The sequence below is a fragment of the Pseudoliparis swirei genome, chromosome 2 (genome assembly GCF_029220125.1).
Source record: "Pseudoliparis swirei isolate HS2019 ecotype Mariana Trench chromosome 2, NWPU_hadal_v1, whole genome shotgun sequence".
NCBI classification, from domain to species: domain Eukaryota; kingdom Metazoa; phylum Chordata; class Actinopteri; order Perciformes; family Liparidae; genus Pseudoliparis; species Pseudoliparis swirei.
The window spans coordinates 18,130,077-18,143,249 of NC_079389.1; the positions used below are offsets into that span (position 1 = coordinate 18,130,077).

A 13,173-nucleotide genomic window follows, 5' to 3' on the forward strand; every position below is an offset into this window, starting at 1 on the left:
AAATAAATTACTCGGGTCGCACACATGTAAACAAACCAGGGAGTGTGCGTGCGCTCACTGTGGGGTCGTTCGTCTCGCGGAGGCTGTGCGTGAGGTGCAGGAGCTGCTCGGCTGCTTCCTTTGGAACGCCGCGAGTCTAAAGAGTGAGGGGGATTAAAAAAGAGATGAGGAGGACTGATGAAGAGGATGCTGTTTATAAGAAGAGACAAATGGATTTTGAGAAATACTTGAGCCACAAAATGTCCATTTAAAACCCCACTAAATACATTCCCGTCCACCATGCGAGAAAAACAACGTTTTCTATCAAGAATCCACAGTGACTCGTGGCCACTTGCTTTTCCCCTGGTGAAACGTACACTCCTTTGCCAGTTTATTAGGTACAGCCGGCTAAAACTAATTGTACCGACATGAAGGTTGCTGTTTTAGCGGGGTGTTGAGTTGTAATGGCAACATTCATCGCTTCTTTCTCCGTGTCATACAGATCAATAAGAGGCAAAAAATGCCACGAAAAATCAACATCACAGCCTGAAGACGACAGAATAACACCAGATAAATAAACTTCACGTTTGAGACCGAATCCTTTTCAACCCAAGAATACTATTACCCGACAACTGACTGAATGGAATCAAGGTGAACCGAGCCATGCGACATCCCCGCGGAGACCCAACCAGGTTGTTAGTCTCAATAAAATGTCCCATCTTGCATTAAACCTTGTTTACCGACTCAGTTTGTTTCGTATCGAGTCCCGGCTGAAAATAAGCGCCAGCTTTCCTGCAATAGGCCCCGCCCTGTTAGACAGAAGTTGGCGAGACCCTGTCACCCTCGACTAGTTTGTCACACATCAAAAGGCAGCATCCAGTAAAGAGCAGTGTTTCATATTTGGAAGCTTTCATGTCCGCCGCTCAAAAGCTTTCAGTCAAGAAATAGAAGATGACATAATTACAGAAGCAACAGCAGCTAAATGAAGTAAATGAAAGACACTTCTTTTTACTAAACTCCATTTGTTTTGCTCAGTGGCCAGTGAAATCTTTAAAAATGATTTCATTGTTCTTGTTAATCAGTGTGATTAACATCCAGTTGAATTATGAAACCACGTGAACATTTTGTAAATACCAGTCAAGTAACAGCTTGTTAACCCGTTAGATCAAGTTTACACACGGGTTCAAGTTCCTTTCTTCAAGTAGGTGTGAGTTAGTGGGCGTGTCTCACCAGTCCCTGTATGAGGTCCATCTCCTCTGCTCTGGCCATCGGGCTGACCGTGTGGTAGAGGAACATGGTGAGCAGCTCCGGTCCGAGCCACTGCTGCTGACCTCTGCTGCTGCTGGCGCCCACCACGGGGGGCTCCGCCAGAGCCAGCACCCTGAACGACGGGTGGATGGGGAAGATTGACCTGCGAAAACACACATTGATCGTCGCTGTAGGAGAGCGTGGCAAGACAAGTTCACACGTGAAAGTAATTATTGGGCCCAACCACGAGGCACTTCTAAAAAGAGAAGTTTGGGTTTTGTTTGTGCAAACAGGAAACACTGTGGCAGGCTGGAGATCAGACTCTCAGAAGGGGCGGGACGATGCATCGGAGCGAGCGGCTGTTCAGAAATCCATATTTTCATACATGCATGTTATGTACACACACACACAGTCTGTTGCCTAGCAACTACTTGGTTCATTCTCATCCTTCTCTCACTTTGTCATCTTTGCAACAGCGAGAACCTTGAACTTGATAAAAACTGGGACTTGTATTGTAAAGCACAATCATATCCTGGTGGACACATAAACATAAACACGCGCCCACAAACACACACATTGTTTCGGAGCCACCAGAGTGGAGGAAGAGGAAGTGGGTTTATTTCAGCCCAGACGTTTCACCACAAACATCCTTCCTGCCAGCTTCGGTGGCTTTATAAGTGTGCATGGAGGCGTGCACACACACACACACGGACATGTGCACACACACACACACACGTCGAGACCACGCAACGGTCATTCATTTACATGTGATATATTGCAAATTCAATGCAAAGCAGCACAACAATGTAAAATACTGCGTCATCGATTCAGAGACCAGTGGCCGTGCTCTGGTATCTAATAAGCATCCAAACTCATGAATCCATCGTAAAAACCTGGCCTTTAGAGACCATCATTTCAACATTCCCCCACCACTGCAGGCCCACGGATTCTTTTAACGTCGGGCTCCTTTCGGTCGGACCACCTGGGGAGACGCCCGCCCTGACAGGAGGCTCAGAATAAGTTGGCCGATATCAATACTCATAATCTGGGAGAGGAGGCGTGTGAGTCAACACAAACACACAGTGAGCAGCTCTCCACTCTATTTACTGGGAGCGGTGAATCCATTCAGGACTCGGACGCCTGTACAAGTCCCACAAAGAGAGACGCCAGCGTCCTCAATCTGAAGGTTTACTTATTACTTAGACTATTTTGGTTTCTAGTCTCTGCCCCCCCTCTCCATTTCTGCCTCCCTCTCTCCCCCCCTCCCTTTAAGTCTTTCATCCTGTGGCGCTAATGCTGAATGTAGTAACTGTTGTCTTTGAAAAGTCAGGGACCACAGATTTTTTGTTTCCAAGTCTGACGCAGATCCAGAAATGCTCCCGACCTTTGCAACACATCGACCGCTGTGTGCTGACCTGTGTGTGTGTGTGTGTATGTGTGTGTGTGTGTGTTTACCTCTCTTGCAGTTGCTGGTCACTCAACTGCAGTTGTTCCTTTAGCGTCTGGTATCTGTCCCACCTCAGCAGCCTGGTCCCATCGTACAGATCCAATTCTCTGTCGTGGAGCAACCTACGACAAAAAACACAGTGGGTTAAGCTGAGAGGTGTGTGTGTGTGTGTGTGTGTGTTTGCGTGTATTTGTTATTTACAGCACCAAATTCCTTCAGATTAAAAAAATGTAAAAAGGAGAATAGATTCAAGCAGCGCAGCAGCGGAGAACTACAAAAAGACGTCACAGAATACAGAGGATAAATACAAGGAATAATATCAAAGCATTCTTAAAGAAAAATAAAACAGTGAGTCAATAGAGGAAACTGTATATTTCAAGCTAACTAAAAGTACCTGGACAAAACAGCCAGGGTGCCCAGGTTGACCCTGTGTATGCCGTCCAGAAGCAGCAGCTTGCCCTCGATGGCAGCGGTGACCAGCGGCGACGGCCTCCACGCCGTGTCTCCATTAGGGAGCGTGTACCTCTGCTGGAGGAGGTCCCTGGCCGTCATGTCCTGGAAGTGAGGGGGAGGGAAGGAAATGAGAAGTTAGGGGAAGACGGTGGAATCCGAGATTTTCTTTCCAGATCCCGGCCCTGCTGCCGAATCGCATATCCACGTTTCACGGATAACAGCCGATAGCACAGTTGTGTTCGGCGGGGGGGGGAAACGCCTGCAGAGCGAGGAGGCCGTCACATCCACGACCACGCTGCCGTGGCGTGGCGGAGGAGGGGAGCAGGGCGCACGATTTGTTCCATGCAGCGATGACTGACCCGGTAGCTGCTCCCCAGCGAGAAGACATTTGGCATTTACGATGAGGTAGAATGAAGGAAGCGTGAAATGATACCAACAGGTAGGAGATCAAATGGACAGCCCTCTTTCTTTTGTATTCCTGTGTCTGCTCGCGATGCCGTCATTCATTGTCTAAACATGTGGATGAAGCTTTTCAGACTATTATTGCAGCAGCATGCGAAACCGGAAAAGGGCTTTTGAGTATTTCTTAATTGAAGGACACACACCAACAAATAATATATATATATATATTCCACTAAATCCTTAAATGTCACTTTGTTTCGCCTGACGAAGGATTCAAATAGCTGCAGCACGACGCATTGAAACAGAAGTCTTCAGCGCGCACGTTTTGCCATACAGACACAGGGTAGCAGCCCTCCTTGTTTCGCCATCTTCCAATCAGTCAGTTTCTGGCCTGACGGGTGGCCTGAGGCTCAGGTGATGAAAGCCAGATGTTTGGCTTTTTTCTTTTGGTCAAACTGCTGTCTTAATCCCACATAAACCTACTCCATGCCCTCGTAATGTACCTTTCCTCAGCTTTACATTTGTGAGTTAGATATTTTTTGATAGTGTACGAATCTTGAACCATGACTTCCAGTATTGCTCAGCCATTAACTCATCCACTGATTACTTATTATAATTAGCAAGTGGATTACGTTGCATTGCTTTTGCTGTGCGAGACAAGAGTGGAACATCCTGGTCAGAGCCGATAAGCCCTTTTCTATCTTAGCAGGACTTCTTTTTTTAAAAGCACCCCTTCCTGACTGGAGGCCATTTGTTTGACCTTCCTTCCTATTGGTTGACCTCCTTCATGACATCACAGGTCATAAACTGTGCAAGTTTCTGCCACTGATATGGGATCCCTCTCATAATAAAGTCGTCACACACACTCTGCAGTGCTTTGACAGACACTAGAAAGCATGAAGCTCCAGACTGGAGGAAACAGACCGGTCTGTATTTACCTGGTAGAGCATGATCGGCTCGATGCTGTAACCCAGCATCTGGGCGAACTCTCTTGCAATCACCGACTTGCCACAACCCTAGAAAACACACCAAAAAAAAAAAAGACCAGAGATCATATTCACCATGTGTACTGTACAGATGGCTTATGATGCAATATCCGTAAGCAAAACAATATTTGAATACCACCACCATATGAATAATATCTAAATAAGACGTGTTTTTGTATGCAATCAGAACAGTGAGATCTGCATTTACACATTGTTCCAAACTTCCTGTAACATTCAACATACTTTGTGTGCAATATGAGCAATTTAAATTTTCTGATAGCTCAAAAATATATAAACAAAAAGTACAAATTCAATAAATAAAAAAACATAAAAACAGGCAGTGAAACAACTGTATGGACAAATATATTTCAATACAACTATTGTCGATAGTGATTTTAGAAAAACAACCGGATCACAAACAAAACATCGCGATACTCGAGTGTATTGATTTTGTAATATAAACCCATTCTGTACTGGTTTCTGTGTCGGCTACCTTGGCTCCTATCAGACATATGTCCTTCACCATGTGGGACTGCATCATCTCCGCCATCAGCTGGGCGTGGCTGGGTGTGCTGATGAACGTAGGGCTGCTGTTGGGTGGGCGGGTCTCCTTGATGCCCATTGGAACCTGAAAGGGACAACAAATTGCCATGAAAGAGCAGCAAAACAGCGTCACGTGGGTGTGTGTATGTGTGTGTCCATGTCTCCTGTGTGCGTATGTGTGTGGCCTGCCGTAAGACAATGGACATCTCTGTGAAATGTCTGACTCAGTATTTTAGGGGCCCTAAAGTGATGTATGTCCTTAAACCTCCTGTTACCTTTACGAACATATTTTACCCTTGGGGTCCATTTGACCCCAGCAATTAAAACCTCCAGAAAATTATTAGAATTAATATTGTTTCCCAAGTTTAAGTGTGAGGTACTTTATGTTTGTTTGTTGACTACCTAAATAGCCCTTTAAATATATAAAAAACTTGATATTTCTTATATGTTTGACACAGTGAAAAACAGCCTGGGGTCAAATTGACCCCAAGGAACACCGACATTAAACATTGAATGGGGTCAAATTGACCCTAAGGTAACAGGAGGGTTAAAAGGGGCTGCTCACCCCAATGCCAAGTATACTTCATCTGCCTAACAGACGGGGGGCTTTGGTTTGACACGGCATGCAGCCAGTCTGCTGGTACCTGAAAGGTGATCTCTTTGTCCGCGACACATAATGAGACATCTGCATGGCCCTCGAGATCCTTTGTCCTGGACACACTCAGAATGGCGCTGGGAGCTGGCTGACGAAGACCATCCAAAAGCTCAAATTTCTACGGAAAAAAAAAGGAGGTAGGTGACAACACATAGAGGCGACAGTGAGGTGCACTTCCACTGGTGGTTCACAGCTTTGACTTACACTGAGTACGTCCTCCACGGCCGCGCGCCCGTCCTTGCCCAGGATGCTGTTGTAGGGGTAAAGTCTCTGGACGAGCTGCTGGGAGGACAGCATGGGGAAGGCGTCCTGCAACAACACAGAAAAGACCCTCACATCCATGGACCAAACAGAGCTCTATTGTTCTCTTCAATCCAACAGTAAGGCACATTTGGTGGGCCTGGATTCTCACCAACACACGGAGGGCAGGAAGCAGGTTGTCCACAGGGAAGTCAGGAAGGCCGAGGTTGGACGATTCCTGGGAGCACAGCGTGGTGGCGAGCGACAGCAGCTGGGACACCCTGACACGACGTAGACAGCAGAATGTTGCACGTGAAGTACGAGACTTTGAAGACTTCACAAATAAAACAATATTGAGAAAAGCTTCAGTAAGTGTTAACTTTTAGTTCACCTTTCTGCAGCAACATTTGGTCCAGCTGTGTACAACAGCTCCAGCTGGTCCTGAAAAGAAAACTACATATATCAAGATTATATAAAAAAGGAGACAAGCAGCGAAAGATTTGAAACGTTAATTAAATGTATTTGACCCATGGTCTCAACAGATGGATTATTTAACTCTTAATTTCTCACAAACTCAAAATAAAGAGTCCAAATTAAAAACAGGTACAGTGCGTTTCCTTTGGTAGTTCCAATACATTTTGCTCACAGTGTGTATCATTTATTATTATGCAGGGTAATGAAAACCGTTGTTGGATGATCCAGGCGCTGTTCTCTCATCATTGGGACATTTTGTTGACGGGGTAAATGGTTTGTGTTAGATAGGCTTGTAATTCTTAGACAGACCTTAAATGGAAGGTAATAGACATCTCTGGCCTGGAAGCGAGAGCGAAGAGGAGGATCCAAAGGGTTGCCCTTGTACTTGGGGACCGGAAGGCCGAGAGCGATGACCCGAAAGTCCTCGCTGACACGGACGATCTTCCAGATGTCCAGCTCCTCTTTGGTGTGCTCCTGCAACGCATCGAGGCACAACACACTCTCATCCGCTCCACCTGCTGCCATTTTACACACGTCATCTTGAATGCAATTTGTATGCTGCAGGTATACAGCCTTCAAGTAACAATTACACACACGGTATTTATGGCAACGGCTATTTTTTCCCCCCTTTAAAAACACAAGGCGACCACTGTAGGAGGAGTGTGAAAATGCAAACCGCTCAAGTGTGAAGATACAGATAGATGAGGCTCAATAAACTGCAGCCAGAGTGCGAAGCAGAAAGCTTCGATTGGGAACAGAACAGACCAACGGTGTTGGACCTCTGTGGCTCCGAGGGCTGACCTGCAGCAGCTTGTCGTAGCGCTCGGGTGACATGAGGAAGCGGCCGTCCTCCAGCTGCATCTCCCGGTTCTCCAGCAGGTTGTTGAGGACAGGCAGAACATTTCTCTCCGCCTTCTCCAGCCCCTCCAGGACCAGGACCCGACCCTGCGTGGCTGCCCTCACAGCACACTGGGGGTGAGGGGGACACACACACATAAGACTCGTCATTAGACTCATCCAATAGCCAAGAAATATAATAAGAGATGCGGGGGAAGATGCTGCCATCGGGAAATGGCGGCTTTGTCGGGCCCAACCCTAATCATCGCAATGGGCTTCGCCGCAGGCCAAACCTGCTGCTCCATTGTCCAGCGGGATCTCTGACCCTTCCTGAATGTTAACAATGCTAAAGGCATTAATACAAAGAGCAATCCGACTGTGCACTGTACTGCTCTAATGATGAAATAAGCCATAAGGCCCTTCCTGCGGATGTCCTCAGCTTATTGTGTTTAGAACATCCTCCAAACTTCTCCAAACCAAACTTCAAACAGTCTCAGACACTCTTTTTTTTCTTCGGAAGGGCCTATTTTCTACCACCAACTGTGGGTTTAAAAAACATAGTTATACGTGGTTTCCTTTCAACAGTGTGTGTGTGTGTGTTTGTGTGTTTTGTGCAGATGCACATTTCTGCCGAAGTCAAAAAGTGCGTCTGACGTCAAGAGGCAGGAAACTTTAGCCGTCTGGGTTCGCCGCAGTGCAAGTTGCCATATAATTAGGTTTGCATGTAAATAGTGGCAGGTTGTGTGGGAAGCAGAGCCATAAAACTATAGCGAGGACCAGATGCTCTATATTTAACTCAGGATCCATTTTCGGCACCAACGCTATAATCAGATAATTGTTTAAAATGTAAGTGACGCAGGATGGTGAAAGGGGGGGGGGGGGGGGGGCAGACAGGCCTCGTACTCTGCCTGACACTAACTGTGCAAAAACATCCCACCAGAATGTTGGAGATTAGATTATAGATGGTTGCATCAATGGAATAATGAAAGGATTAGGAGCATGAAGATGAAGAGTGATATAGAGGCTTTTTACATCTGTTTGGTCATTTGGTCATAATGGCCCTTGTGTATTAGTTCTTCTGCACCTAATGCACCTCAGTTATGCAGTGATGCATGCTCTAATCAACTTATGTGGAACTGTAAAAAAAATGTCCTCCAAACTCAGTGCAGGTGAGACCCAAATTGCATGAGGACGCTTGTAAACTGATACACACAAACTAATCCTCACTACCGTGTGCTTTAAGTAGAGCTCTGGGCCAGAAAACAGATCACTTAACCCGACTGGCATTGAAGAATTACAAAGACATTCAAATAGAGCCCATTATTTATTCAAAACTAAATGGGCGAGAATATAAGGGAAAAAAAGAACCCAAATTATATAAAATGACTTCCTCATTCATCCCTGATAGTCACACTTCAGAAAGCACAAGGTCAACAGTAGTTTTGGGTCCGCTGGAGTCCTACGTCTTTGTTCCCTTTGCGTGGCCCAAATATCTAATTTTACTCTTATTCTCTTGGCCAAATCCTTGAAGTAACTAGAACGGGCACTCGGTAGAGCGCATACCTTCGCATATCACTAGATTGGGCATTGAATTATGAACATTTTGGCATTAGTTGCATGCCAATTGGATATAAATTGACCGCGCTATGGTAAAAAGACCTTTTCATGACCTTGACCTTTGACCCGATCAATCCCAAAATCTAATCAAATGGTCCCCGGATAATAACCAATCATGCCACCAAATTTCATGCGATTCGGTTTAAAACTTTTTGAGTAATGCGAATAACACGCATACAAATAAATACATGGTGATCAAAACATAACCGTCCGCATTTTCAATGCGAAGGTAATAACTATTATCAAAGAACTTTGTACAAGTTTTGTCTTAGATGTCATTTTCTTTCTTGGCTTTCCCTGAGGTGCAGCCCATTGACTGTATAAAATAAGACGCCCCCACCACAGGCTTCTAAAGTTGTCCAAGCTCAACCCTCTTGGGCTTCAGCACTGAGGGCTTGTCCCCTTAAATAGGATCGCTTGGTTGTTTACTCGCTACACGTGACTGACGTATTTCCTAGAAAGTGCAACCAATGGTTTTTGCTGCTGCAGAGGCTAAACATTGGTTCGCTGGAGTGGAGGTGGCAATATATAGGTGTTTATAACTGCAACAGCGTCTCATTTGCAGTGTGGGTTTGAGGTAAGCGGCCTTACATAAGCGCCCGCTAACTGGACAGCGGTGACTGGCGATGTCGGAAATACAACAACACATATGATTACATCCATGTTAGTCCATCCTTCATTCTAACTTGTGGGGGCGGCACGGGGGAAAAAAGAAACAGTATGAACTAAAGCGACGGGGGTGGGAGGCGGGGCTAAGCACAGGGACTGACACGTTAAGTCTGAATTTAGGCCTCCGAATCAGCACAGGGCCCTGAGGAGGACTGTGATGTTCTAGTTCGCACACAAACACCTCCTACGATACCCGAAACCTCTCAAGAGAGAACCGCTTGCTAATTTGCACCCACACGCGTCTTTAATCCCTCGCACAAAAATGTGCGTCAAATACTGTAATACACACACAAAATTATAATAAACGTCATCTCCAATACGACAATTTTTTTAATTATAATTTTTTTTTAAAGCACGTGCCAACGTAGATGGCACAGAATTTCATTTGATTCGAGGAAGACCAGAAATAAGCAAACCTTTCACACTTATCGCTGCCGGCAATAATGCCGTTTCTATTCGTGAGCTGTTCCTATGGAATCAATGGAGACCTGCTTTCATTTTGATGAGAAGGTGGGAGGCAGATGATTCCTCGGGGAGTTAAAGGGGTTGCTTGGTATTCCCTTAGCGGAGAAAACTGAAACAAATTATTTTGACCAGCCGTGGTCGATGTACAGTACATTACCGTGTCCTCGTCCAATGAGGATAATAATAATAATAATTTAGACTCGTATAGCGCTTTTCTAGTACACAAAGACGCTTATAAGAAATAACGGTTTGGATCACAGAGAAAAGATGAAAGTATTTAACTTAAAATATATATGTATATACAGGACTGTCTCAGAAAATTAGAATATTATGATGAAGTTCTTTATTTTCTGTAATGCAATTAAAAAAACAAAAATGTCATGCATTCTGGATTCATTACAAATCAACTGAAATATTGCAAGCCTTTTATTCTGATTTATTGCTGATTATGGCTTACAGTTTAAGAAAACTCAAATATCCTATCTCTAAATATTAGAATATCATGAAAAAGTATACTAGTAGGGTATTAAACAAATCACTTGAATTGTCTAATTAACTCGAAACACCTGCAAGGGTTTCCTGAGCCTTGACAAACACTCAGCTGTTATCAATCTTTTTTTTTACTTGGTCTGAGGAAATATTAAAATTTTATGAGATAGGATTTTAGAGTTTTCTTAAGCTGTAAGCCATAATCAGCAATATTAAAAGAATAAAAGGCTTGCAATATTTCAGTTGATTTGTAATGAATCCAGAATGCATGACATTTTTGTTTTTTTAATTGCATTACAGAAAATAAAGAACTTTATCACAATATTCTAATTTTCTGAGACAGTCCTGTATATACACACACACACACACGTAATTCAGGGAATTATACTGAACAAAAAAAGGCCTCTGAGTTTTTCTTGAAAAACACAAGCAACGGTTTTAATAAATGTGCAGAGTTAGTGCTTTCCCCTGATGGAACCCTGACATTCATTTTAGTAAATGGAATATCACTATGACTCACACAACCATCAAATTAGAGAAATCAGCAAAAGCCAAACAAAACTGCCACATCAGCAGGGTGAAGGCCGTGATGCTTAATCTTGTTTGCACATAAATAGCCCCCTTTTACTTTCTATTAGATCACAAAAAATACTCACAGTAGTAACGGCTGGGGTGCAGGTTATACGCAACTATGCGCAGCACAGATATGTCTTTTTCGGTCAGGAGAGTATGCTTACATCCACAGAGGAATCTCTACATACCCATACACACAGACACAGCTCAGCAAGAAGGACAGCTCTCTTGTCCGGGGTCAGTTCAGGAAAATATATTGAGCAACTTATGTGGCAATTGACATCATTTGTTCCCTGAGGTGAAGAGCCATATCGCTTCCTTCCTCCTCTCTGTTGATAGTTGCACATGCACAGTACCCTTCAGGCACCCGAGAGAGAAAGAGAAACTTTGTGAGCTGACGCACGGGCAACATTTCAACAGTCCTGGAAACAGGAGTTGGATGGCAGGCAGAGGATGATGGAAAAGCTCTGTGATTCAGGAATTGCCTCCACACGGCTCTCAAAGTGGCCCCCAGGTTCGTGAGTAAAGCTCAGAGGACAAATGTGCAGAGAACTAATTGTGAGAGAAGTCACCCTGTTTGGAGTTTATGTTTGAACTGATGTGCGACCGATACATTTTCACACAAATGAAGCCATGTGCTAATTAGCTGTGGGTAACGACGTGACTGAGTAAATGTTAATTATCTCAGCTAGTCATGGTCTCCTCGAAGCGCGCGGTGAGGGAGGTTTCGTGATCGAGGCTCTTAAATGTCGTTTCTGCACCCGTGAGAAATGAACGCCGACAAATGGAAACAAGAAAGTTCTCCTTAGAGGAACCGGTCGGGATAATGAGGAACCGCTGGTTCCCATGGTTACTTGGACTTACAAAGCGCGGGCATGGCTGTTTGCATGAAGCTCGATCAATCAGAAGGTGGCATGGAAAAGAACAGAGTGGAGCGGCAAAGGAGGGCCCCGCTGTTTGTGTGTCGCTGTGACCGAATGCCGACAGTGTGTGTTCTTCACAGAGAAGATTACACACACACAATGTCTCACTTGTGGAAGAAACATCGGACCGATTAAAGACAACTTGCCTTTTGTCATATTATTTCTTCAGTGTTAGCCAGAACCTGTGTATTGTTCCAAATGTGTTTTTGTAATTCAAATTTTTTTTAAACATCATAAAAAATGAAAACAAATGTTAAAATGAGCACTTGTAAACCCAATGTCAGGGCAAAATGTGAAAAATATTTGAGTTAAACCATCTCAGTTTGATTTAATGAGCAGGAAATGAGCCACGGACCTCATATTGTTGTAGATTTAAAAGGGGATTTGTTCTTGTTTTCTCCCCTGTTCTCTCTCACAGTCACGCACGGGTGTGACAAAACATAACCGTGTGGCATTGACATGTTGATAAGTATATTCCATTATTCTTGATACATGCTGGAGAGGTCACAAGTCCGTTACACGGGGGTAACACATACAGACAGACGTCCACATTTCCACTCAAGTGCACATCACATTCACATGCAAATGTTATTGTGCCAAAAGCCATTCTGCTAGGGTGGCAAATGACTGGAAAAGCGGATTTGACCTCAACGTGGCTTCATTTCGAACCCGGCTTGCTTGACAGTGTAAGAGTTGAAAGAAATACTAAAATGCACCGAGTGGATCTACCTGGTCGATGTAGAAGGCCGTCCCCGAGCGGATCTCCCGCCGCTGTTTCAGGTCGGTCTCTGTGGTGTCCCTGGACAGAGCCACGTACTCTACTTCCCGTTTGGTCAACTCCTGTTCAACAACGAGGGGGGAACACTTCAGAACTCCAGAACCGCTCGCGGAGGTTTAACCCTCCTGTTGCCTTCGGGTCAATTTGACCCGATTCAATATTTAACCCTCCTGTCGCCTTCGGGTCAATTTGACCCGATTCAATGTTTAATGTTGGTGTTCTTTCGGTTGTCAACAAACAAACATAAAGTACCTCACACTTAAACTTGGAAAACAATATTAATTCTAATAATTTTCTGGAGATTTTAATAGCTGGGGTCATATTGACCCCAAGGGTAAAATATGTCAGTAAATATAAAGGTAACAGGAGGGTTAAACATTGAATCGGGTCAAATT

The 13,173-nt window shown here is 44.5% G+C and overlaps 1 protein-coding gene across 1 annotated transcript in view; it reads right to left on the reverse strand.

Moving 5' to 3' along the window:
* Positions 1-13,173, reverse strand: part of vwa8 (von Willebrand factor A domain containing 8) — a 50,155-nt gene that overhangs the window by 33,460 nt on the left and 3,522 nt on the right. Inside the window, exons 4-16 of the mRNA XM_056425409.1 lie at positions 12,730-12,840; positions 7,229-7,396; positions 6,737-6,901; positions 6,345-6,394; positions 6,126-6,234; positions 5,918-6,022; positions 5,703-5,831; positions 5,009-5,143; positions 4,468-4,545; positions 3,069-3,229; positions 2,683-2,796; positions 1,210-1,390; positions 59-136 (exon numbers count right to left, since the gene is read on the reverse strand). Of these exons, the coding sequence (XP_056281384.1) occupies positions 59-136; positions 1,210-1,390; positions 2,683-2,796; positions 3,069-3,229; positions 4,468-4,545; positions 5,009-5,143; positions 5,703-5,831; positions 5,918-6,022; positions 6,126-6,234; positions 6,345-6,394; positions 6,737-6,901; positions 7,229-7,396; positions 12,730-12,840 (1,584 nt within the window). The remainder of the gene's footprint in view (positions 1-58; positions 137-1,209; positions 1,391-2,682; positions 2,797-3,068; positions 3,230-4,467; positions 4,546-5,008; positions 5,144-5,702; positions 5,832-5,917; positions 6,023-6,125; positions 6,235-6,344; positions 6,395-6,736; positions 6,902-7,228; positions 7,397-12,729; positions 12,841-13,173) is intronic.